The 26,101-nt window shown below is 39.4% G+C and overlaps 1 protein-coding gene across 1 annotated transcript; it reads left to right on the top strand.

Annotated features, from left to right (window-relative positions):
- The first annotated feature begins 17,452 nt into the window (after positions 1–17,452).
- LOC141909249 (orexin receptor type 2-like) lies at positions 17,453–18,704 on the top strand. Its single transcript, XM_074799640.1, has one exon. The coding sequence runs from the start codon at positions 17,487–17,489 to the stop codon at positions 18,702–18,704; it is 1,218 nt and encodes a 405-aa protein (XP_074655741.1). The 5' UTR covers positions 17,453–17,486.
- The last annotated feature ends 7,397 nt before the right edge of the window (positions 18,705–26,101 follow it).

Below are 26,101 nucleotides of genomic sequence, written 5' to 3'. Positions count from 1 at the left end.
AAAGATTCATAGTTTCCGAGCGAATAGCGCACGCAATCGATGATTAGCCATCGTTGAAACACTGCGAGTCCGTGCCGTTATAAATCCCACATTTAGAGGGTAGTTTGCTAGTTTAGAATAAGAAATTCAGTCGAGTAGAATCTCCTTGAACTAGTAGTGTATTTCAACGTTTTTTCAGCGATTTTACGTTATGCCGAAGAAAGACTTAAGATGTCCCATCAGTATATAGTTGAAATGCAGGCTACTAGCTCAAAGAGAATTTTGAGACGTTGAACAAACCAAACACTTATAGCTCAAGGAAACATCTCTATTTTCCATTATCAGTGCGGGATTTTCCTTATAAGGATCAGTCGATATAGTTTTTCCAATGGATCATTCGCAAAATCTCGCGTAAATCTTAGTAATTCAAACCGTACCGTGAAGATATCAATCATCAAAACGGCTCAAAACGGCTCTTTGTAAGAATGATCTGGCGTGATGCTGGCTCATTGTAGCTGGTCACACATTGACGTCGACCATAGTGGCTTTTTAATTAGTATCATATTACATATAAGAATGTCGTGACATGCAACGGTGAAAATTGATCCACGTTCGGTTTGTCTCGTGTGCGTTCAGAAGTTGAGAAAGTTTGAATTTCGGGTGAGCACACGTGATCGTAGCGTATAATGGATGCTAATTTTGGATGTTTAAACCGCTCCTACTCATTCTCTGGACGTATTGCGCGGAGAGCAGACGCGTTATCACGATCGAGGTAAGATTAATTTCCACTTTAATTAACTGGTGTACCCGCAAAATATCTCTGATTAAAATTTGAAAAGAAATTGCAAATTTCTTTTAGACCACGACGTTTCGGATGATTCGCGGATTAGTTAGTGTTTCGACGACTGGATCCAGTTTCACAGTTGTGAGTTTTGTGAGTTTGTGGAACTGGGTCCCGGTCACTAAATTTTATATCATCTTTCGAATAGAATTCGACCAGGATTTAAAGGCAAAATATGATTGACTTAGTCAAATTGTTTTTTTTTTTCATTTTGGTTTTAATTTTGGAAAAACGATTTTTCGATATTTTCCGCCAAAGTTTATAGGTCACGCTTAGATAAGTGAAAACCCGCGGACTAGGAAAATAGATTGAGTAATAATTAGTCGATTAAGCGGGATTAGATCTTTTAGATTCCGGTCAAAATTTGTTCGCTTTATCGAGAAAAATGACAAACAGTCTAGGATCCACAGTCTTACAGTTTTGAGTTAACTCTGAACTCACGATCCAGTCTCACAGTTGTGAATTTGAGTACATTTCCTAACTCTTTGAGTCAATGAATACTATCTCAGAGCGCTGTGGAACTGGTTCCAGCGTGGCCGCAAGTGCTGTAGATACCTAGATATACAGCGGCGAGTGGAACGAAAGGATCTAGCTTTTTTTATTCTGAGCTGCCGATATGACGACCTCAAGGTCTGTGTCATCGTATCATCGTATCGTCTTTATGAAATACAATTATAACTAGATCGTTCACTGCTATATCACCGGACACCAACTGCGGCAAGCAGAAAATCCTCGCCATTTCCCATCGTCTTTAGCTATTATAATCATCGATACCCTTGTCACTGGGGACAGCCTAATAGCATACCATTAGTAGTCCGTTGTACTTACCCTACACACACACACAGCCTCAGTCGAGATGAAGCATTTTGATTTTTCCGGAAGCTGTAATCCCACGTGAATCGAATACTTGACCTTGGCTAATTTTCTTTATACGAAAAAACTATTTAATCGTTATAAAAAAAACGTCTTTGACGCCTATTGACGTCACGGCGTCTAGGGGAGCACATTTAACCCCTCCTATTCGTTAAGATTTTTCGTGAAAGTTTAGATCAGTAAAATACAGAGAATTATTTCAACAAATTGCATTTAACTTCAGAAATTTATATTTGATTATTTCATAAGTGATAAACAAATTTACAAATTTCGAAAGCAGTGAAGTCACTATCTAATGGGTTTTATCGGATTTTTTTATGTATATCATTTTTTTCGGCCATTACGATAAATTTGACGACGTGTAGGCGCAGTGTTGATAATGTCGTTTAGAGAGTCCTCGAACGCTGTTTTCCAGCGTCCATTTTCTGTACGTTATAAAGTCCCGTGATAAAAACGACGTTTGCATAAAACGACGTCCCTTTTACTGTTGAGAGACCGTGAGTGTAAATCGACAGTTTGCGTGTTAACTACCACTTGTCGATGTTTCAAAGTGAAATCTCGGCACATCAGGACCAACTGCAATTCTGTTTCTATGTTATACACTCAAATTATATACATCCCCCGTTTTGACGCCGTAAAAACCGTTACGATAATGTTTATATATATATATATATATATATATATATATATATATATATATATATATATATATATATATATATATATATATATATATATATATATATATATATATATATATATATATATATATATACATATATATATATATATATTGATGCGTTATTTAAAGGGGTTCTGTGTGAGTCGATGTGCAGACTGGTTGCCGGTCAATTCAATTCAATTATCGATACTCAAATCAAAAATAACTTGAATTGATTGATCCTTAGATAATTCATATAATTTTCTTGTTAGCTATTTTTTACACCTGACGATAGGCTCTAGAAAGAGTCCCGAAACTCGTGTCCTGTGTAGATTTTGATTCCAGATATAGATAGATTTCGCGATTATCCTTTTGAATTTGTACGTGCATGTTACAGGTTCATAGCGGGTTTTAGATATAAGATGCCATTATGGTTTAAAGCGACAGCTTGGCAGCCGACTATACCTGAGCTCATAGTCTCGTCTGTCTGTCTGTGTGTGTGAGTGAGTGTGTTTGTCAAATCAATCGAACGTAATTTACAATTTATAATTAATGAAATCGTATTTGTTCGTGGAAACCGCGTTAAATAGAAACAAATAAAACGCGTCCAATTATAATGCGAGTAATTCGAATACGATATTGAACCAAATAAAATACGATATTTCATGTGAAAAATTGGATACAATTAATAGATATACATACAGTAGTTTATACACTCGTTTCAATGATGCGTTGAACTGGAAACAACCGTTCGACCATTCACGCTGAAATATATGAAATTTAGTTGCAATCATTAAAATATCTACGCGCCCTAATTAGATCTAACTCAACGGACATTTTTGCTCGAGAGTGCAAATGCCAAAATTAGTTTATTCTTGAAAACTTCATCGTAGAGTCTGCGTGAAATTCAACCACCAGGGGCTACAGTTGCTCAAAGGTCGGTTAGACTAGTTGGATAGTTGGCATAGTAACAATTACCACTTCATCTGCCGGATATCTTTAACTAACTTTTGCTCGACGCTGCCCCAGGGCCAAGTAATTTCACCACTAAAACTTGAACTGGATGAAAAATGGTTCAAACCCTCGGGTCCAACCGTAATTCACAAACCCTTCGGACAGGTGGCATACCGTTATTATGACGTCATCGTGTCCTCAGCTAGTAAAACATAGTTAATCTATTGTATGCCAGTTCATTGTAGATTTGCTGAAATGACAATATGTCACCATAGCTCGACTGCCAGAGTCACCGTTGATTGAATTATCGCAGCATCCTGCTGTAACGGAAGGGAAACAATCACATGTGGCTATCGCAAGGTCACCTGCACACACGACAAGCACTTGTCCAAGGCACAAAGCACCTGATACAATTCTAATTAATTAGTTGTTAATTCTGGTAAAACGTGCAAATTGAATCACACGTTGTTTCCTATTAGTATCACACTTACATCCCTGGAAGTTTGATAATGTAATGGGGAATTGATAGAGGTAGCAAGCATTATATTACTATAGTTATCCGAGAAGGCGCTTTATAAATAAAGCACTAATTCTAAGTTATTTCGGTGACGTCGTGGGCGGTTTATGGAGGTAGCCATATTTTCAGAGGGCCTGTGGAATAATTCTAATTCCTGTGTCGGTTAATTTCAAATATGATTTGTGGGTTTAGTCGAAATGATATCTAATACAAGAAGGTGAAGTATGTTTTCCATCAGCGCTGTATAATTACATCAAACATGTGTTCATAGTAAATGTATCAGTGGTAACACATGTACATATCCTAACATCTACTATCTCTCCCTCCCTCCCTCCCTCCCTCCCTCTCCCCCTTTCTCTTCTCTCCCACTCTCTTCTACTTTCTCCCCGTATTCCCCAGTCTTCCTTTCTCTCTTTCTCTCTTTCTCTCTTCCTCTCTTTCTCTCTTTCTCGCTCTCTCTCTATCTCTCTCTCCCTCCCTCCCTCTTTCCCCCTCTCTCTCTCTCTATCTCTCTCTCCCTCTCTCCCTCTTTCCCCCTCTCTCTCTCTCTATTTCTCTCTCCCTCCCTTTTTCTATCTTCCTCAGTCTCGTATGAATTACAATTTAATCAAGTAACACGCACCTGTGATCATTCATCTTCTGAGTGAAAAAAAAACGAATTGATAAAAACACGCTCGATGATTGTATGTCTGGTATTTCTACGATTTTTCATTGAATATCAACAGCGGTGGTTGTAAGCGTGAGATCCAGTAATTAATTTGTAATCCTGCACGGTTTCGATTACTTCGTTGATTATGATTACCTGTTGATCGTGATATCGTCGCCATATTTTCCACGATCGAAAACGCCGACATCTCGACTGCATTCTGAACGCATTAAAAACTGATATACGATTCTATAATCAGCGTTGGGTGCAATTTCTAGACACACTTTTTTACGTTTAACCAGTGCGTAGCACCCAGTGTACGGAAATTAGAATGTAAGTGATTCGTCGTTGATTCCAAATTACTAAAGGGCCCATTTATGTTTTGTCGTTGATATGGGTTATTTCGCTCAAATCATATATACAGGGTACTTGGAGGTAAAAATCATTTTAAAAATATTTTTAGAAAATTTACTGATATACAAAAAGAAAGATAAACGCATTTCTTAGAAGAAGATTTCTTAAATGGATTCGGCTTATTGGGGATTTCAAAGTTTCTGATATCTAAATCGAGATTCAATAACTAACGTACAGTCAAAAAAAAAATGAAATGTAACTGATCTCGTAAAGAGATTGTCGTTTGGCGCAACCAGTGGACTAAACAGACGACGAGGTCACGTGTCGCCTAGACGTTACCCAGACGGGCAATTTGAATATCAATCAGGTTTTATCGTTGTACATGATAAACTCACGTCGAGGGCTGGCGTCATCCACTTGTGTGTTATCCTACCGTTTAGAACGTTGGTTTGACACCTCAAATACTTGTTCCTCTAATAGGAATTATTTCCTGAAATAGATTACATTTCATCGATCTCAAACCGTTTCGCTGAACGTTGCCCAGCAGAATTACAGATTTCAAACGCGTGACTGACAGCAGTCCGGCGCACGTCCAAAACACCGCGATACATTTTCTATCAAATCTGTAATAGGCAATTTCCTCTCGGTAAATCACGACACGATATACGTAGATATCGATCATAAGAAATCCTAGATTCAATTTTTAAACCTAACAGTTCTCCTCTAAACCGTTGAAGTATGATATTAAAAGAGCCTCTCTTTCATCGAAGAAACACTACACGATATAATCCGCCATTGGATGACGTAATAATCACGTGTTTTCAACAATTTGGGAAAATAGTTGGGTTACGCGGCAACGTTTGGTCTGATTGTCGCGCTGGTCCTCGTGGGAGAAATGTGTATATTACCTATTATTGAGAACATTCTCAAAATATTAAGAAAATCAAGAATCAAAAGTGCCTTAGTCGTCGAATTTCTGCAATGTAGCAACCTCTCAATAGAAATCAATCTGTGACGCGTTATATCCGATATCGTTAGTTTCCGTGCAGATTCTGATTAAGAACCAACGCGTCTGTTGTTGTCGACACAAATTCTCTATTTGAATAAACCGGAATAATATGCGTTTCATTCATCGATCCTCGACTTCGTTCTAGGATTTTTTTCCTTTGTAAATCAGATTTCTAGTTTTCGCGGTCAAGTTTGTAGCGCCGTGATGCCGAACTGTTGTTCCGCCGTGTCTAAGCACGTAAGCAGAGCCCATAATAATCGAATTCATTGTAATCGGAAGTCAGTGTTATACGTCGCTATAGAATTCACTGAAAAAGCGTGTCACTGAAAGTCTATGAGATCTGATGTTTTTTAAACCGGATACGTTTCAACTAGACTGAATTAACTTGCTGAATAGAGGAATGGACGATGGCCACCAAACGGCCATCATCCCGAGTTCCACAGTTCGTGGCTTGATTGTGAGTTCATATATTTCCAATGGTGTTTCTTTTTGTTCTTCGAATAGGGATCGGTTTTCTCTTCGATTGATTGTCTCTGATTTGGTGCGATGCTTCCAAACCCGCCTCGTGCTGTGTACGAGGTTTGACCGAAGAAAAAGAAAATCTGAACCGCGGACCATGAAACGGGTCATGCAAAGATCGAGTTTTTAAATCAGTTTTTCATCAAAATAGCGAGCGAACTATCTAACTTAATAACTTAATAACTGATAAGTTAAGTCCGAGCCAACTTTTAAATTTATTTTCCTATAAAACAATACCCTATAAGTAATTCTCGATCATTCGTCAAAAAGATTTGGTATATATTTTGTCAATAGGCCTTACGCTTTCGGTTATGAATCCAAACTCAGTCTTACCGAAAATATTTCACCGTAGACCTTCAAATAAGACCAGTTAGGATTTTGTAGAATTTGTTTATGAAACTTAAAAAGGGGTAATTTAAACGGTTTACTCTACTACGTGATGTTAGCAGCCATCGTAGTGATTATACTCAGACCCCGGAGACAAATAAACTCCGTGCTTTTTCCTCCGAATTTGAAAAAAAATGAATAAGATAATTTCATCTACATTTTATCGCATCTTGCTCTTTTCCCACAGGAAATATGTCTATGTGCATCAGTGCTTTTGATTACTAATTCCAAAAAAATTGTCATTAAGTGCAAAATCATAAAAATATAAAAATATACACGTAGATACGACTTTTGAAAGATTATAATTTAGAATTTCGCTATGACTGGATGAGTGATATCTGAGTTGGATGGTACAGGTTGACTCCGCTCAATTCGGATCGTTAAAAACAATATCTTTCCCACTCGAGGGCGATCTTGTCCCTTTTTCAGGAATTTCTTACGGCCGTTGTCTTATTGCTAGGAACATTAACCACGTTTTCTTGACAAAGATTAAAAGACAATTCGTCGAATGCATTTATTTGAAATATGCGCTGAAAACGTCGAAAACATCTGTTTAAGAAGTACACGAAGAACTCCCCATTGAAAATGCGCTTAAGCAATTAACTTAAAGCGGATGAGAAATTTCTTAGAGGGAATTTAAAAGAAGAGAATCGTGTTTTGGCACAGTTCGTTCCACAGTTGTGAGTTAAAACATCTCACGACACAAATTATCTAACTGGAAATGAGCTATATAGCCATTGATGGAACCACCCGAATCCTCGTCACGATGATATAGAAAGCACACTTTCAGAATGCAAAAATTGCCAGAAAATTGTTTCCTTGAGTAATGATTTAGTGTTTCCTTGAGCTTGTATATACATGTAGTTCATCCTGATAGTCATCTTCGGAAATACCGAAAGGTCACTATAAGGACATTAGTCGAAACGTTGACAATGAATTATTTACTAAAGGAGAAACCTTTTAGGACTTGTTTTTCTTTCCTGTGCGTTGGATTTCATATCACCAAACGCGCACTTTACGCACTACCGCGAAACTGATTCGTCTTTTTATTGGCTAGAAATCGGAAGCCACGATGATAATCCAAATCCAGTGAACGTGAATTCATTAATTTTTAACCGCACCACGAGCTGCGGAATGAGGCTCGGACACACCGCTCCCTTTCTCCTTGTTCCCGATCGATTTCATAATCGGCCGAACTCGATGTCGTCACGTGATACGCGGCACTTATCCCAGCCAGAACGACGTGACAAGTCATAAAATACGCCCGTTGTCGGTCGACCGGAAGGGCTATTAAGCGGCATCTTCAGAGTGTCCAAATCGCATTAACAACTCGCAAAAAGCAAAATTGATCACGAGAAGTATGTTGTCGACTCGCTTTTTGTCCATTCAGCGAGGATTTAATAACTTCATTGAGTCGACAAATAGCCGGCACAAATATGCTAGAAAATTGGTCACGATTGACACTCGTGATGCGACGTTCGGACTCTTTGCGCCAGTTTTCTCGAGTAAGAGGATAATGGCTCCGTAAATGGGCCGGCGGAGGGCGATGTGTTGATTTTGGTCGGTGTTTGCGGATGATCAGTGATGATGAAATGACCGCGTTCGAAGCTGCGGTGGAAAGTTCTTCTTACCAAAATATCAGATTTACAATGCTCAAAGGTTGATGACATGACCGCATTATAGTGTTTATGTTAGCGAAATTAGAAGAGACACAATCGAACCCACAGTCACAATAGGTTCTCGTTGAACCCTCTCTCCTCTCACAACTGTTGTTGGAGAACAGCGAGTATAGAATAGATGAAGTGGGTTCTCAATGGACACTCCGGCTCCACAACCGTCGCATGAAATAAGCGATTCACGTTGTTCTTCGCTGAGCCAAAGCAAATGACAAAACATAAATGCCATTAAGTGATAAGCGCCCGATTTAAACCGAATTATCAAATTCACTTTTAACTAAAATACGATGTATTTTGCTCCGCTAATATATTAGCCTACTATACGGTAGCATTGTTGATTTAAATTGATGATGCTTTAGTTAAGAGCAGCTGCCATTGATGGTTCGCTCGTATAAAAACCATCTATTATTGTTCTTTATGACGTGTCCTGATTAATAGCATTCGATCCGTAATACACAATGTGTGCCTCGTCGTGAAATAATGTGAAATTTTATGATCATCCGGACTCTCATCAGACACCGGCTGTTGTTAATCATATAGACAGATAGATAGTTAGTTAATAGATTTTTTTACCAATTTGATATTAGAACAAACAGTTTTTACATTGTGGCAGCGAATCCGTGAGTTTTGGATAAAATCCAGGATCCAGTTCCACAGTTCTGGACTTTGTTCGACAGTTCAGTTTCAGTTCGACAGTTCTGGACTCAGTTCCACAGTTCATGACCTTGTTCCACACCTCTGGACCCAGTTCGACAGTTCTGGACCTAGTTCCGCAGGTCTGAACTCAGTTCCACACTTCACGGGCCATGAATTTGATAATGGAAAATGAAATAATTTAAGCACTACTTTCGTTGTAACACACAATTGGTTCCATTAATCAATTAATTCCATTAATTTTGCATGCCATCGATGGAACTAGAGGACCCAGTTCTACAGATGTCGGTTCAGTTAGACTTTATAATAAATTTCAAAAATTTTCATTCAAAATGGGTTTTTTTAAGGATTGCTTTTTCATCTAGTCTTTTTGATTGATCGATTTGTACTGAATTACATATATTTACCCATCAGTCGTACTTCGGAAATCGAAGTACAGACATAGTTGGATGATCGGTCGAATTCATATTCACTCCTCCGAGGACCTTGTTTCATAAGAACACGAACCATTTCCGGTAAGATTTTGACTCTATTTTATTGTGAGTTCAAACAATGAAAATGAAGAACTAGATTGAATGATGTTGTGATACGGGGGGTCCTGGATTTCAGCTTTCTGTTGAGTGGTGCGCTCGCGGTATTATTAACGGTTTTCTAGATGTCACAGAAATCCCTAGGGTTTTGTTAAATTCGTATCGGAGATTAGGTGAATTATTCCCTTTTCAATATATACGGCTGCGTCGGTAGATCAACGAGCATCATTCATTTTCTACAGTGAATAAAGCCCCCTCTCCATCCCTGTCTCCCATCTCTCCCACTCCCCCTCTCTCTGCATTTCCTCACCCTCCTCTCTCCGTTCCATTCTCTCTCGTCTCTTTCCATCCTTCTCTCTCCCTTTCCCTATGTCTCTCCCTCTCCTTCATTCTGCACCCCTCATTCACTCTCCTCTCTATCGCTCTCTCCGACCCTCTCTCCTCTCGCTCACTCTCCTCCCTCACTCTCCACCCCTCTCTCCTCTCTCTTCTCTCTCAGACTCCGGCTTTGAAAACGGTAAATCTAGGTTCTTTGGATAAATCCATAAATAACGCTGACAATCTTCCCGGTGTGGTGAGCTCGGGGATTAGCGTTTTATTAATTTCTTGTCTTATTCGCGTGTCCGTTTGTGCTCAGTGGGAAAAGAGAAAAGTTGGATTAGATATATTCAATGCGTATGGATTAACGGTATAGAATGTATCATTGTTAATATTATTATTATCATCATTACGTGCACGGCTTAGAAGGAAGGAAGACCTTTACATTAAAGATTAGCGAGGGTGTCTCGGACTGCCGCTGCAGTATAGGATTAAATCGAGAAGATTTATCTTACCGCCGGAATTATACTCGAAATCATGTTGCAGCTGTAATAAATTTTCCTCAGGTAAAGCCCGATTGCTAATTCTAGAATCATTTATTTGGATCTATGTCAGCTCTCTCTCTCTCCCTCTCTGTATTCAAAGTGATTAATTTTTTGCCATTCTGTCAATTCTGTTTTCTTGAAATTATATCCTCCATTGCGGAGTTGACGCAAATAGATAGTTTATACCCGGTGCCTGGTACCTCCATATATTCTTTGATATCACTCAAATTTGGGATAAGTCCAAAGACTGTTAACTTACTGAAATAACTAAACAAACATCAAATAGGCTTACGTCCCAGGTTATAACCTGTGGTATTGCACAAGGGTTATTATTAGACCAGTACGAATTGATAATTGACTTGGCTTGACTCTGAATTATGGTTTGTTTAAAAAATTGTCTGGTTTTTGTTCCATCAGCTTAATAAACTAACAACCTGGGAAAACTGGTCCTGTTATGATCTAAAATCGAAGCCACGACTGGTCTCGAGGACTGGGAAGTTTCCTAAGCCATCCTTGATGTATCTTTAAAATTGTCTTAAACTAAATATTAGGTAGCGAGTTCAGGAATCGAAGTATCCATAGAAGACAAAACAATGAGGGGGTAAAAATCCTCACCTGACAAGGGGTATAAATCCTCACCTGAAGAGGGGGTATAAATCCTCACCTGATAAGGGGTATAAATCCTCACCCAATTAGGGGGTATAAATCCTCACCCAATTAGGGGGTATAAATCCTCACCCAATTAGGGGGTATAAATCCTCACCCAATTAGGGGTATAAATCCTCACCTGAATAGGGGGTATAAATCCTCACCTGATGAGGGGTATAAATCCTCACCTGAAGAGGGTTATAAATCCTCACCTGATGAGGGGTATAAATCCTCACCTGATGAGGGGTATAAATCCTCACCTGATGAGGGGTATAAATCCTCACCTGAAGAGGGTTATAAATCCTCACCTGATGAGGGGTATGAATCCTCGCCTGATGAGGGGTATAAATCCTCACCTGATAAGGGGTATAAATCCTCACCTGATGAGGGGGTATAAATCCTCACCTGATGAGGGGTATAAATCCTCACCTGATGAGGGGGTATAAATCCTCACCTGATGAGGGGTATTAATCCTCACCTGATGAGGGGTATTAATCCTCACCTGATGAGGGGAATGATCCCGTTTTACAGTTTTTACTCATTTAGTTTTTATTATTATCGTTTCTATGGATATTTGGGTAAAACTGTTCTAATAAAAGTTTGCATCATTTCACGCATTCGTCGCAAAAAGGATTTAATGAATATCGTTTATTTTCTGTTTGGTTCGTCTCCCGAAACTGGCGAGATTTAGAATAATTTATCGAAATTCAATTTTTCGTTTTACTTCCACGCGAGATTTTACCTGCTGCTAAGATCCCTTCCCTAGTCGTCCCGCGACTCTAAGTGGTATTATCGATCGGAATCATTTTCAGCCTGGTGTCTCATCGAAATGGATGCAAGCAAATGTCATATTTTTGTCGTCTATTCGAGTCGAGTTCTTTCTGGTTTCATAGAAAGAGGATAAATCGTGCAAAAAAACGTCGCCACAAAAATAATCGATGCATTCTCATTTTTTGTTGCTGCTAACTAAAGTGTTCGCTGAAAACTGTATCGCAAAACTGGACTAAGGGCCCAGTTACTGTACGTGATACTGGGATTTGAAACACCTCTTGCTAGTTATCAAATTGCCAATAACAGCTTCAATATTTTCTTTTTTACCCAAGGAGCAAATGTTTGAATTGTGTATGAATGGAGGTGTTAGATTTCTGCCACGGGGGTCATTGAAGTTTTCAATAATCATACTCTATTTGAGTACTTATCTTATCTGGCGGTTGAAGAATCATTCTTAATCCATCATTGAATAGAAGTTAAACTGTTCAAGGGCTATGAACTGAGGGAATTTTTTCGATGTCGTCATCACATTTTAGATTAAATGCTCCGCATGATTAAAAGTTAGAATTGATTCATTTTTACTAATTGGATAAATTAGAAACAGAAAGGAAAGACGGAGAGTTGATATAGTCTAATTTAGTCATACGGATTTCTTGATTAATTAGATTAATTCAATGTAAGACAGGGCGCGGTTCTCTAATTGCCAGTCAAATAACTCCGTTCAATCCTCCTATCCCCCATCTCAGCCCAAAGTCTCATATATGCCCTATACCCTAGAACTCGCTTTTGTATTCTATCCCTTAAAAAATAAATAGTGGAAAATGTGATGAATTCGAATACCGTAAAGTGTGATTAATTCTACCACTCGTTGAATAACGAGGAAACAGTGTGCGAGCTGTGAGCTGATGAAAAAAAAACATCGAGCCAGTAATCTAAGAAACTGCGGGACTTAGTTTCCTCCGTACTAGTACCAGGTGAATCTGTAACGCTACCCGGTAGCGCTCTTGATTAAAGCTAGATTAAAATGTTTGAAATTGAAAAAGCGTCTCAAACTAAAAATAATTTTAATCAGAAAGTTTTCCGAGTGTTTGCGCGCGTATTCTTTCATCTCAAATTCCGTTTTTTCAGCTTCCAGTTTGAGATCAGCAAACGGGTTTTTTCTACTGTCTGATTAAACTATCGTGTCTGTGAAAAGTTTCTGTCAAACTTTTTGTCTTCGACTTTAGGTCGTCGTTCGTGTTTTCACGAGAATACATTTTGCGTTTTTAAAAAGGTTCAGAGTAACAAAGAATTGTAGCCCAAGGATATAACCTTGTGGTACTCCTTATGTAATAGAATTGTATGAAGAGCATGTATCATTGAAATTAACAAACATTTGCTTCATTTGAACCGACGATAAGCATGTCTTAAATTCCATAATGTTGCAATTTGTGAATCGTAGCACCCGCCTATGGAGTAATTGGATATCTCGGACTCGATTTTGGATGGATTAATTTCTCTTCGATTTGATTCCCAGGTACCTAGCCAGGTTTTTAAAGTAGCGGTATTTCATGGAGCACTTTTCCGTCGAAATTGTACGTTACACGTATTCGATTCTCCCTATAGTTACGAGTCTTTTCTCAGCAGACGATGAGAATATGTGGTGTCAGGTACTAATTTCCTTAGGGATTTTTACACATTGATTGGGGCTTTGACAAATCATCCATCACAAAGTTAGCAGCAAAAAACCGCGTCGCACTGTTGATGGAATCTCCTGGGAGATTTCCCTCGAAAAATCCACCACGTCTTCAATCTGTATACATCTAGATAAGTCTCAGCGATTTCTGCCGAAATCCTGAAATTTTGTTTTCAATTAAGCATTCAATGCGCGGAGTAATCCACATATTGTTAGGTAATAATTACAGAGTAGAACGTTAAGGCACGTCCAGGCGTGCAGAAATGATATCCGCTCACAACCGCTCAGGCTCAGTGAACAGTCAGGGTTTTTCGATGTTTATTCATCATAATTCCCAGACCGCGCCTCAACACAAAGCTCGAGCTTATAAAAATCTAATTAACAGCGATGTGAATGATAGAAAATGAATCTCTTGTCGTATTATGTTCTAGAACAACAAGTCTCGCAGTCTGTTAAGTTTGACTGCATTCCAGCTGATTTGCAATGTTTCAAGTCCAAAGTAGAATTTCACTGATGATTGTGAAATCACTGCTAATTAACGATGATACGAATAATTGAAAAAGAATCTTTTGACGTATTCTGTTCTAGAACAAGACTCGATCGGTTCTACAACTTGTCGGTTAAGTTTAATTACAGATTGTTAAGATCATATTCAATTTTTGACTCTTATGTAAAATATTATAGACAACTGGTGGAATGAGGTCACAATGCTGGTGGATTATTGCTCATAGGATCGCGTTTTGCAGATGGATCGGCGGAACTGGATCCTTGAAATTAGAATTAACTCTATTGAGTTGAAAATCGGATTCAGCTCAACAGCTCTGAATTAACATTTGACTCAATGAAATTGAACTAATTAGTGAGTTAACTCTAAATTGCAACTGGATCCTATCAAACTTCTAACTCTATATCATGAAAATTAGCCGGATATCTTACGTAGGCAAATAACAAATGTATGTCAGTCATTCGCTGCTAAGACTGAGTAAACTATCCACAGCATCCAGTTCCACAATATTCGGATTAAACTAATTTGAACTCTGTCGCTTAACTAAACTCAGATCCACTGCACTGGATCCCAGTTGGCCATTCTTTTTTTATTTAACCAACCTCTAAGCAACAGACCATCGGCGCACGCTGAATGCACCCCAGTGTATAAAACCAATATGTTACTAATCCATTTAGTTGCGCTACATTTCAGTCGCAAATGAAATAAAGACGAGTCCTTTTTACAGTATGATCTCCTGTCTTGATCTGACACTGATAATGTGCTGACCATTGCAACGAAATTCGCGACCGCTGCTGTATTAGATTATATCGGAGCCGTCCATCTATTGATTAAAGACTTTCCGTTGCAGTTTCGTGGCCACCGATTTGCGGCAGCCCAGACGATCAAATTGTTACTTTTTCTCGATTCTGAAACCGCCGAATAAGTCACTAATGCAATCAAGCAAACATAATTAACACTATATTTGACAATTGGGACTGGATGATTAAATTGTCTCCGATACCACCGAATGTTCGACAAAAGAGTTTAATTTTCGTTCGCCGCAAATGAAACATCAAGTCCACTTATTGCTGCCGCCTTTTATACTCAACTGTCGAGCGGTGGAATAGAGTTTAATTTAGAATCGAGTGAATTATCGAGCGGGTTTTGTATTCGTTTTGCCGGGTTATCGGGTTCAACCTCCGGCAGTAACTGTAGCAATCGCGGATTCTATCCATGGCAAGCGAGGATACGCTGTATGTCGCTAGTGGTTACTCGGTCTTCAGCGTTACGTCTACGAATGCATTTTTTCACATAATTAAATCAATTAATAATTGATTTATTCATGTGAAAAGTTGATAACGCTATACCAAATCACTGAGAAAAAATGAAATTTTATTCATATTTCGTGGATCATTGTGATAATGGAACAGATACGGAAGCCTGAAAATGTCAAATGTCAAAAATAACATCATAATTATGACCCCTTATTTCCAAATAGAGTATTAGTGATATGATTATTAGAGATATGATCATTAGAGATATGATTAGAGATATAATTAGAGATATGATTATTCATGATTGCCAAATTGTCCGATATTTCCGTTTAACAGTAGACAAATTGTGTCGGCGTGAATTCGACAATATTTCGCTTCCCTTCGTCGAGCAGTCGATTTAAGACATTCAATATTATACAATCATCTAATTCGTATCGTAGCCTCTAGATTCGTGTTTCACGTTCAGCCGCGTCTGGTTCGGATTTTATTGTCAGTAAAACACCTGTTGTTTCGTCGAAAACATATTCTGAGATTGTCAGAAAAGGTATCGTGGGGAATAGACAGCCCAAGCGGCCACGCGCTGTGCCATCGATCTGCAAAACCCGACTTCTGTGACAGAAGGTTAGTGATTGTCAGTTTAAGTTTAATACTGAACACAGCAGTGAGTTGAGAGTTAACTATGGATCCAGATCCACAGTTGTTTGGGTTAAATATGACTCTGGATCCAGTTCCACAGTTGTGTGGGTTTAATTTGCCTATGGACCCAGTTCCACAGTGTTGTGTAGGTTTAATTTGTCTCTGGATCCATTTCAACAGTTGTGTGGGTTTAATTTGACTCTGAATCCAGTTCTACAGTTTGTGGGATTAATTTGACTCTGGATCCAGTTCCACACTGTGTGAGTTGAATTCGACAGTCGAATAATGCTTTTTGACGTAGCGAATTTTTTCTTGGTATTTTCTAATCATTTTATGTGTATATTACGAATTTAAATTCTTTTTCGCGCGACAATTTTGACAACCTCGTCGAAACGAGTCAAGCGAGAGAGCACGTCCCCAATGGAATCAGATTTTTAAGAAACAAATTTCCTGTATGTCGCGTGCGCGCGCTCGTAATGTCCTTTTCTGGTGACAATCTTGACAACTTACTCTGTTAGAAAGCCCCGGTGGAATAGGTCTACCTTTTTTCGCCAACTAATTTCTTAGCGTCTGCGAGCTCGTATTATTTAAGACCCGACGCCGGTCGCTATCTCGAACTAACTCCGAACAGGGGAATATCTATATATCTTTTGTGCAAACATCGTGAATATTGAGCTCTTATCGGTTAAACATATTTCTTCTTACAAATTGTTTATAGCGTTGCTGGGATCCGTAGATAACGGTTTGACTGTCGCGCACGTTGCAGCGACTATAAATTTTTCCAAGCGAAGTGAATCACGTCCTGTTGTGTATTCTCGTAATTAGAAATCAGTCATCCTCGACAATAAACTCAATCTCTCTTCTGTCTTATCTCCATATAAAGTTTCATTGTATGCCTGTTATAACATATCTTTTTCTCGTGTGTACAACTAAAAAATTCACCGGAACCTGACGGATCCTCGCCTGCCATACGTGGAATCCTCGATTGCCACAGTAGCGGTGCCGGTACCCCATTGATATTGACGAGTTGACACTTCGATTGACTGCACAGATTGACCTAACAACGACACGCGCGTGCTGCACCGCCAGGGGGCGTATTATCAAAATAGCGTCGAATATCACGTTGTGAAAAATCATTTTTATTGTGATGCTGAGAAATAGAAATGTTTTCCTGACCCGAACACGAACTACGTTTAAAAGCCTATCAAAACCACCTCGTAATTTGAGTATTTGAAATTGGATTATTTGTACTTGTTTACTTTATTGCTAGGTGCGAACATACGTTCTACGCCTGAATATTTAACAACAGCGAATTCGAAATTCTAAAAACCGGTTTCATTTTCGCATCAAATTGTCGTTTAAATTTAAATCGACAGATCGCGGGATCGGGAATTATTCGTCGCAACTGTCACCGGATTACATTAATCTACATATCATTAAAATATTTCATATTTTCATTTTATAGGAGCACTTTTACACAAGGAACGGACTAGAAATAGACTACAAGGACTATCAGAAAGGACTAACGCACGATGAATATAACGATTTTAACAACGTCTGAGGTGGAGCCACTGGAGCCATCTGAATACATCATGTCCCCGGCTGAGAAATATACGCTGGTGGCCATGTTGATATTTTTAAGCGTTCTTGGCACCGCCGGTAACGCGTTGGTCGTCTACGTATTTTCGAAACGTAACGACAACCAAACGTCGACGATGTTCATCATTGCCCTGGCAGTCGTGGATATGATGACCTGTGCAGTGATCATACCGTTTACAATCGTCATGGAGCACTACAGATTCTATATCGGTAACGATTTCCTGTGCAAAATTTATCAGTTTTTTGTGACGTCAAACGTGCCCTATTCGGCGTTGATAATGTCCGGTATTGCTGTGGACCGCTATCTGTGCATATGTCACCCTTTCCTTCACGCTATGAACATCAAACGTGCTAAAATCGTCATTCTCTGTTTGGGCCTCCTGTCGGCGGTTATGGGCGTGATCGTGGCGCTAGCTTACGGCGTTTACAAACGCGTAGCGTTCGTGCCTTGTAATTCGACGGACGCTTTAAACGTTATCAACGGTAAATTTGACGTAAACGTCACCGATTCGGTAGCGTACGCGCATATTCCCTGGTGCCGTTTGAATTCAACCGTTAAAGTCGAAACCGTTGCGGAACCGATTAAGTTCGAAATTTTATACCATGGATATTGCAACGCGAATGAGTTGATTCTGAGCGAATACGTTCGTAAAACATACCAAAAGGTGCACGTGGCCTCGTACATATTGTGTCTGTTAGTGGTGGTTGTGTTGTACGCGCTGATTTACCGGTCAGTGCTCATGCGTCGCCGGAAACGAGCCAAATGGCGCCACGCGAATGCCACCACATGTACGGTCAACGTGCGCGAGACATCCTTGGACACGGAGGAGACTCAACTCACGACCCTTAACGGCCATGACAACAATAAAATATCGTTAAACCCGAACGATGACAAACGCTTGAAACGAAAGTCGACGAAAAAAGATAAAAATCGTATGCAAAACGTGAAAACAGCGGCCATGTTGTTTGTGGTAACGGTCGTGTTTGTGGTGACTTTCCTTCCGGCGGGTCTCATGGCCAACAATCTGATTCCCTATTTCAGTATAGTATTCTATATGTACTTCGCGAATAACATCGCCAATCCAGTCATCTATTCGTTCATGAATAAAAACTTCCGCGATGATTGCCGAAAAATGTTCGACTGTTTATAATGATAGTCAAGAACGAATCGCTGTTTGTTGCCGTGGATTTTAAAAAAAAGGACAACCTGACACGCAGCCGTTGGTAATTGCTGGAAAACCGTTCGCTTTTTATAAAGACAACCGCGTGAATAATACAATGTATCTGAATCGACCAAATTCAAGCCAAACTTGGTTTTATTGTCGGTGGCGAAATACGTGAAAATCGAAAGTACGTAACACGGATTTCGAAGTTTTTAGCTAAACTTTTTAACAAAACGTGGTCTTAGACTGGTTTTAAGTTATTCTATTTACTATAGAACCGAAATGGGCTTAGGCTGGTCTTAAATTTAAGCCGTGACTGTACAAAAAGCCCCTGAAGCCAGCTTTATAAAATTGCATGAAGTAATTATGACTTTGAAGACAAGTTTCGTCCCCGGAGTCTCAAATGACCTGTGTGGATCGGAGGTCCGTTACACCTAACAACTTAAACGTTTCATTAGTCATTATGATCTAGTGAAATTTTAAGTCATTAGCAAGTAGAGGGCCTTCTGTTTTTTTCATAAATTACTTTCGAAAACCTTCCCTCTCATTCTGAATTTGAGGAGAAAAAATTTCTATTGTTATCAAAAATTTGTGAATTTGTAAATGATAATGTAATTTGCATGCTTAACTATAAATAGATGAATATTCACATGTGTTTCGTGAATCAGAAAAAAATTACGTATATAATTTGTAATTTATAATTGTATACTGATTAGATACGACAGAAATTGCGTATCGATTCTGTAATTTTGTGATATGTAAATTAATTGGCAGATATAAAAAATGATGTTGCTAGTAAAAGTCCATAGACGAGGGGAAATATCCGGCTCATATTGTTGGCATAGTTCCATCATGAAAACTCAGGGCCTGATTTTAAACTAGCTTCAACTACAACCCAGAGGTCAAAGAGAATTGGATAAACCGACGGGCTGAAGTTAAAACTAGTTTTTTCAATCAGGCCCAAACCGTCGAAACGAACCTGATCTTCTAACAAAGTCCATGAATAGAGAAAATGGACTAGTACGCTCAGTTCGACAGTTCTTGGTTTAATCAGCAAAAACCGACAGTTGGTCAATTACAATTCATTTTGACTGTTTCTCAGTTTTGAATAAACTTCATCATCAGATAACCGAAAATGTTTTCGTCATTTTGGTTTCTCTGATGATGGAGTTTAGTCAAAACTTCGAAACTGTAAAATCATTTACTGTGGGTTTTGCTCATTAACTCAGAAATACTGAGATGTATCAGTCTCTACCAGTTTTGTGTTTTCGATGTTTTAGAGTCAAGTAGTGACCAGAGTAATTATGGAACTGGGTCCAGGCAAAACATGGCGATAAAAGTTGTTGCGTCTAATTGCTGGTTTCTTTTATTATAATTAATGACCGACGGGACACATTGTGTCTATTTCTTAGCAAAAACTCGCATTTAGTTCCAAAAATGTCGATTATCGTCGAAAAAGTCTGTTCGATAAACGCGCGTGCGCAAACATGCAATTAAAATCATGATAGTCGATATTTCAGCGTGCGAGTTTGCGTTTTTAATCACAGACGACGAACAAATTCTTCCGATGCGCACGCGCACTAATGCTTACCACATCCTCACCTGTTGTAACTCGGTGGTTTGTGTTGATTATCAAACAGGATGCCACGTCCTTGAGCTAGGGGAGCCGAGGGGAGAGGGGAGCGGGGAGGAATCTATGAATTACTCAGCTCACGTCAAGTCGTTTATTCAATTAGATAATTTTCTCCTGGGTTTTATTATCCCCTTGAGAATATTTGTTTTTCGCTCGTCACAAAGTTTGCATTTATTTAAAAGCTATTTTCGCTAAGTGGTTCTATGTATATTTTCTGTAAGTGTATCGGTGAGAGTTTACGGGGGAGGAGGGGGGTATTATAGGGTGCGGTGTGAGATCATTCAAAAATCTCCGGTAATCCCAAAAACAGTTGTCGTTAATTAAGTCGCGACTATAAGCGGATCGAAATTCAATTTCAAAGTGCGATCGCGCAACTTTCCCTCGTTTCACTAAACAACTTTTATATTTTCATTAGCCGGGAAATGTTCTGAAACGGGGCCCAGTGGACCCGGCTCCGTGGGACAGGATCATGAATTGGGTTTCGATTGGTTGAGTTTGAAGAAAGACATTTCCGAGCGGTTCAATAAATCTAAGGGGTTTTCCAGATAAATCGCTACAATCTGAAAGAAATCTGAGATGATTTTGTTGACACGTAGCATTCTGTGTACATGTATATGAATATATTATTCATAGGTCATGACCAAGTGGAGTACGAGACAAGGAAAAGCTCGACAGTACACGGGTAACTCAAAATCAGATTACCGACAATTCAATTTATTAGTTGGTTTAAAGATAAACCGTTCGGGGAATTGACACCGACCGAACCGACGAAGTATGCAAATCATTGTCAAGGTTTCCTTGAGATGAGTAAGCACACACAAGGAGCACTTTTACGGCAATAACGGCAGTATTCTTCTATCAAAATGCACTGAAATTTCAAATCCGCGTTTTGGCTTCTTCGCGCATATACACGATGGTCACTCTTAGGTGCGGATAATTTGCCCACACCATTTTCATTTCGTTGTGCTCCTGTCGAAGTCTACCCCCCATAGATCCACCCCAGTTTAAAAATCTTTTTTTTCGAAATTTATTTCGCAAAATCTGAGGGTTTGAAAGGGTTTTATTAAAGTCGCATGGAAAGAGTTAAGGCGGCTTTTTATTGCCGTTTTAAGCAATTAAAAATGAAGGTGCCGCAGAAAACCGATTGTTAATTTTTTACCATTTTCCTGGGGCCAGTTGCACAGGCATAGGCTTGGATTTAAGACCAGTTTTGGACCATCATCTGACCAGTTCTATATCCAAATCCAACAACTTAAGACAAATTGTAAGATTCAAAGCCACTTTTGAACGTATGTCACGACCGTGCAACTGGGCCTAACACGGTCTAAAATCCGTTATAAATTCTATTTTAGTTATATATCAAAAATGCTACATAGAAATTCTTTGCTTTGCGCGAGATTACATCGAACATAATCAGTGTACATGGTTTCTCATTTGTTTTTTTAAGTGGATAAGAGAACGTTTTGTTATCTTAAATGTTTATTTTTTCTTTTATGTTAAAATCGTTTTTCCGCCAATACAATAATCTGTTTGTTACTGGGATATTCTATACTGAAATTGTTACAAAGTGAAATGTAAATACAGACAACTTTTTTTCTTTACCGCTCTGTTTTGTATAGCGGACATTTAGACAGATATCGCCGATAAATCGCTGGGAACGAAAAGATAATATCCCAGCATATCTACTGTCAGTTATGTTAGGGTTGAATGGACGGCAGAAAAAAACCCATTGTAATTAAAAAGATATTGCTGTTGTGTATATTTTGTACAAAGATAGTTGTAAAGAAGTACTAAAATCAACCGAGCGCTCTCGAAATTATTGAATTGCAGAACGGATAAATATAACCATCTATAAATAATAGTATGTTACAAAAAAATTTGAAAATGTGTTTTTTGTGTGAAGCGCCTCGAAAATCCTCTGTTTGACGGGATTCGAACCTGATCGTATCGCGGCTCCCTGGTGAGAGGCTCGTTGCGATCAGGTTCGAATCCCTCTCTGCTATTTGATTTTTTATTCAGCATTGATTAACGACGAACAAGCAAAAACAAACTCGACAACTAAGCTTACAGCTAGTTAACCCCAATTCAGAAAAGAATTGAGTTCGCTAATTCTTCATGCCTTGTTGTGGCAAAAAATGTTGGGACTGGACGTAGAACTGTTGACAATATAATCTTTAAAGGAAATACCCATTGCAACGTGACTGCGAATGGAATTATGGTTCAATCCATGGTGTGATTTCGAAGAAATGGGGATCTATACACTATTCTCCGGATGGGGATTTATACACTATTCTTCGGATGGGGATCTATACACTATTCTTCGGATGGGGATCTATACACATTCTCCCGATGGGGATTTTGAACACTGTCGCGCGGCCATTACTATTCTCTATACAGGATCTCAGTCGGAAACACGGAATTTCCTGCCAGCTTCTAAAAAACATCCCGCATCAAAAATCATCAGCGCGGAAATAATTAAGACACACTGCGAAGTACTAGGTCGACTGAGCCGGCAGTTAGTGGAGCTACCGGTATCGCTATTTGACGCGGTGTAAAGGATTTTTAAGGTTGCATTAAATACAGATGCAGATACGGGTATAAATACCGGAAAGACTCCGATACCGTGGATTAAATCGGCCAGGAATTGATCAAAGACGTCAGCTTCCTTGACCGGAAATGCGACATCGTTCCTGATATACGGGGAATAAGCCCTTCCGGAGCTTACACGGGGAAGTGGGGTCGTTAAATTGTGTCGTTTTTTAAAAGCGAAGTGTTGTCGTCTTGCAATATATATCGGCAGTGTGTATCGCAAGCTCAGCGTCAGACCCGACAACGACGCGACAATCTCATAAACTGTAAGCGAAACATTTCATGCGAAGAATTCATTAAAGACTTATGAGAAAATGAAGAAAAGCAATTATAAGATTTGACGGTGATTTTAGCACCTGCGAAATAAAATGAGAAATGGGTGCGATGCAAGAGTAAGAGATGAGGAGGGTGAGAAGGGGACGGATAAGAGAGGGGAGTGGGAGAGAGAGGGGAGATGAGTGAGACTAGCGGATAAATATGGAAGGTGAGGGGATGGAGAAGAACAGATCAGATAGGGAAGGGAGAAGGGAGATCAGGAAGAGGATTAGGGAGGAGAAGAGGGACGGGGCGGGCCGTGGAGGAGGATAGGGAAGGGGAGGAAAGTGGAAAGGAAGAGAGAGTGAGGAGGAAGAGGGCAATGAAAAGTGGAAGAGGAAATTGCGCGGATTCGTCGAGAAAGTTTCTTTCACTCGTGTTGGTATTTCGTCTGTCACGTGACAAGCTAACGGCTCGTGCGAGATGAAATACTAACACAAGCGCGAGAGTACACAACACCTGCTCATAGAGGGAGCCACCGAGTACACAAAACGGACCCAGGATACTACCAGGGATTGGAAGGATAAAACGGAGCCCTACAGATAGATCCCGTTATTTCTCACCAAAAATAAAACAATTGATTTAATTCTCATGACAAAAAAGACTATTGTTTTCTTATACAATTCTCCAGTATTCAAAGTACCACATCTCTTATCTTTAGACGGATTCAAAAAAGGGGCTACAAACGTCGCCATACAGCCAAATACAGCCAATCGCATAGAGACCCTCCCACCCTCTGGGCAGCGAGGATCAGCCTAGGTGAAATGCGGATATCGGAGTTAATCGACAATCAGCGAACGGAAGGAAGCCGAATGTCGGTTCGTCGAGCCTTGACAGAACTTGAGATGATTGCTCGTAGGTCGGACCTATGGATACCCCCCTCCCCCCGAATAGTCAACCACGGGATTGAGCACGTTGCAGTTCGGATAGTTCCAAGATGGCTGTCACACTGTGAAATGCGTTAAGACTGAACCATAGTGCGTTCGATTCAGCTCCGACCACTAAGTTGACAAACTAGGAAAACCGAAGTTCGACCTGAGCTCAAAGTATGCCCATTGTCCCACTCACTTGCCAGGACTTGATTGCCGCTCCTAATGAAATCAAGCGACTCAAAGCAGTAAGTATCCTACTTAGATTATTGGAAGACGAGAAAGTGGTAACGAGGAGCCAATTGGCAATATGTACGTTCCACTCAGTAAATGGTATTCATTTTCGAGCAGGGTTTCTCGCTGAGACCTTGATGCCACCGTCTTGTCGACTGAACTTTGCGGTCTTTGATCGTCTGTCTTATCACGTGGCACAGACGACAGAACATTCCGTGTCGGTTGCTATCGACGAAAATTGAATAACGTATAGCCGGATCTTGTCGCGTCGTGTCGAGTCCGAATTGTGACGCGGCGTGAGAAAAAAACGGATCGAAGTCTAATCTGACAACTGATCGAGTCTGAGGGTCTTAATGGAAGGGGCTTCGATAAGACAGATTGACCAGTAGGTTCCCATCGATAAGACTGAGAAGAAAACTTGTTCATACATGTAAGCAATATTGGCATCATCAAATAATCCAATGTATCTGTCGAGAACCTTTCTATTTGATTAATACAGCACAACTTTAGAGAAACTTCTTGGCCTTACTGACAACCATCACTATAGTCATCACTAGAAAGAGACATAATAAATACCGAGAATATCTATCAAAAAACTATGGTTTCATTCGTAATAAATTTAAACCTATGAATCATCACTGATATTTAATTCTCCATAAATGAATTCTCCTTACATTCGGAAGGCAAGGAGTGAAAACATTTTGTATCAGTCCACTGGTATTATCAGTCCGTTCTTGAATTCGACGTATATTTATTTTCCTACGAACAGAAACGCCACGGATTCTCCCTAGGAAAAATCTACCGCCACTAAATACCGGCGCTGCTGTACGGTCGAAACAAAAGATGTTGCCGGTCAATGTCAACTACTTCAAAAACTTTCTTGGTCGGTCGAAAGAATTATTAAAATCAAAATAGACCGTGTGGACGAGGTGCATTTTTAATTTGATAAGAGATCACAAAACGTTTCGGCCTTCAAGCCTTCTTCAATTGAGAAATGATTATTACATCAAATATCATCAAATACATCAAATAAGGAATTTCCCCCTTTCTTCATTGACACACGGAAAGCTAATGCAGCAGTCGGTGAGAAAACTCGGCGAAAACAAAGTGGTTTAGCCTAAATCGTTTGGACGGATCCGGGTGGTAAATCTGATGGAAAATTGAATCATGAAATGTGACACTTGCACCATTTACTTGATGACCGTCATGATGTTACTGCTACAGGTTACAAGTTGAACAAAAGTCTAAGCTATAAACTGTAATATCAAAAAAAGGAAAAAAGAATTACTGGATTCATTTTCAGATTCAATCAGTTTTCCATTTATTGATAATGTAGTATACATTTCATAACTTAGCATAATTTAGTATACAATATGTATTCGTTTCATAATCACAGGCAGAAAAATAAAAATGCATTGTCTGGTTACAGATTTCAGTTCCACAACCTGTTAGCACCAGGGGGCGTCACTAGGATATTCTAAAGGGGGTCAGAATGAATACAAGCGGAACTATATTCCATACTTTGTACCGTATTCGCCGATATTTCTGGATCTTGGGAATTGCAATCGAAGATTCCTAGTATTAATTTTCGAAATTCAGAGCTTGAAAGAGGCGTTTTTTCGACCTTTTATGGCAAAATCTTGATGAAATTATGAAAATTCGCAATTTGAATGTGAAAATTCGGAACTGATAATAACTTGTATTCAAAAAAGGGCGACTCAATGATTAAAAGACAAATCATGACA

The sequence above is a fragment of the Tubulanus polymorphus genome, chromosome 7 (assembly GCF_964204645.1).
Source record: "Tubulanus polymorphus chromosome 7, tnTubPoly1.2, whole genome shotgun sequence".
Taxonomy (NCBI): domain Eukaryota; kingdom Metazoa; phylum Nemertea; class Palaeonemertea; order Tubulaniformes; family Tubulanidae; genus Tubulanus; species Tubulanus polymorphus.
The sequence above is the reverse complement of the archived record's forward strand: the minus strand, read 5'-3'. Positions and strand labels throughout refer to the sequence as shown.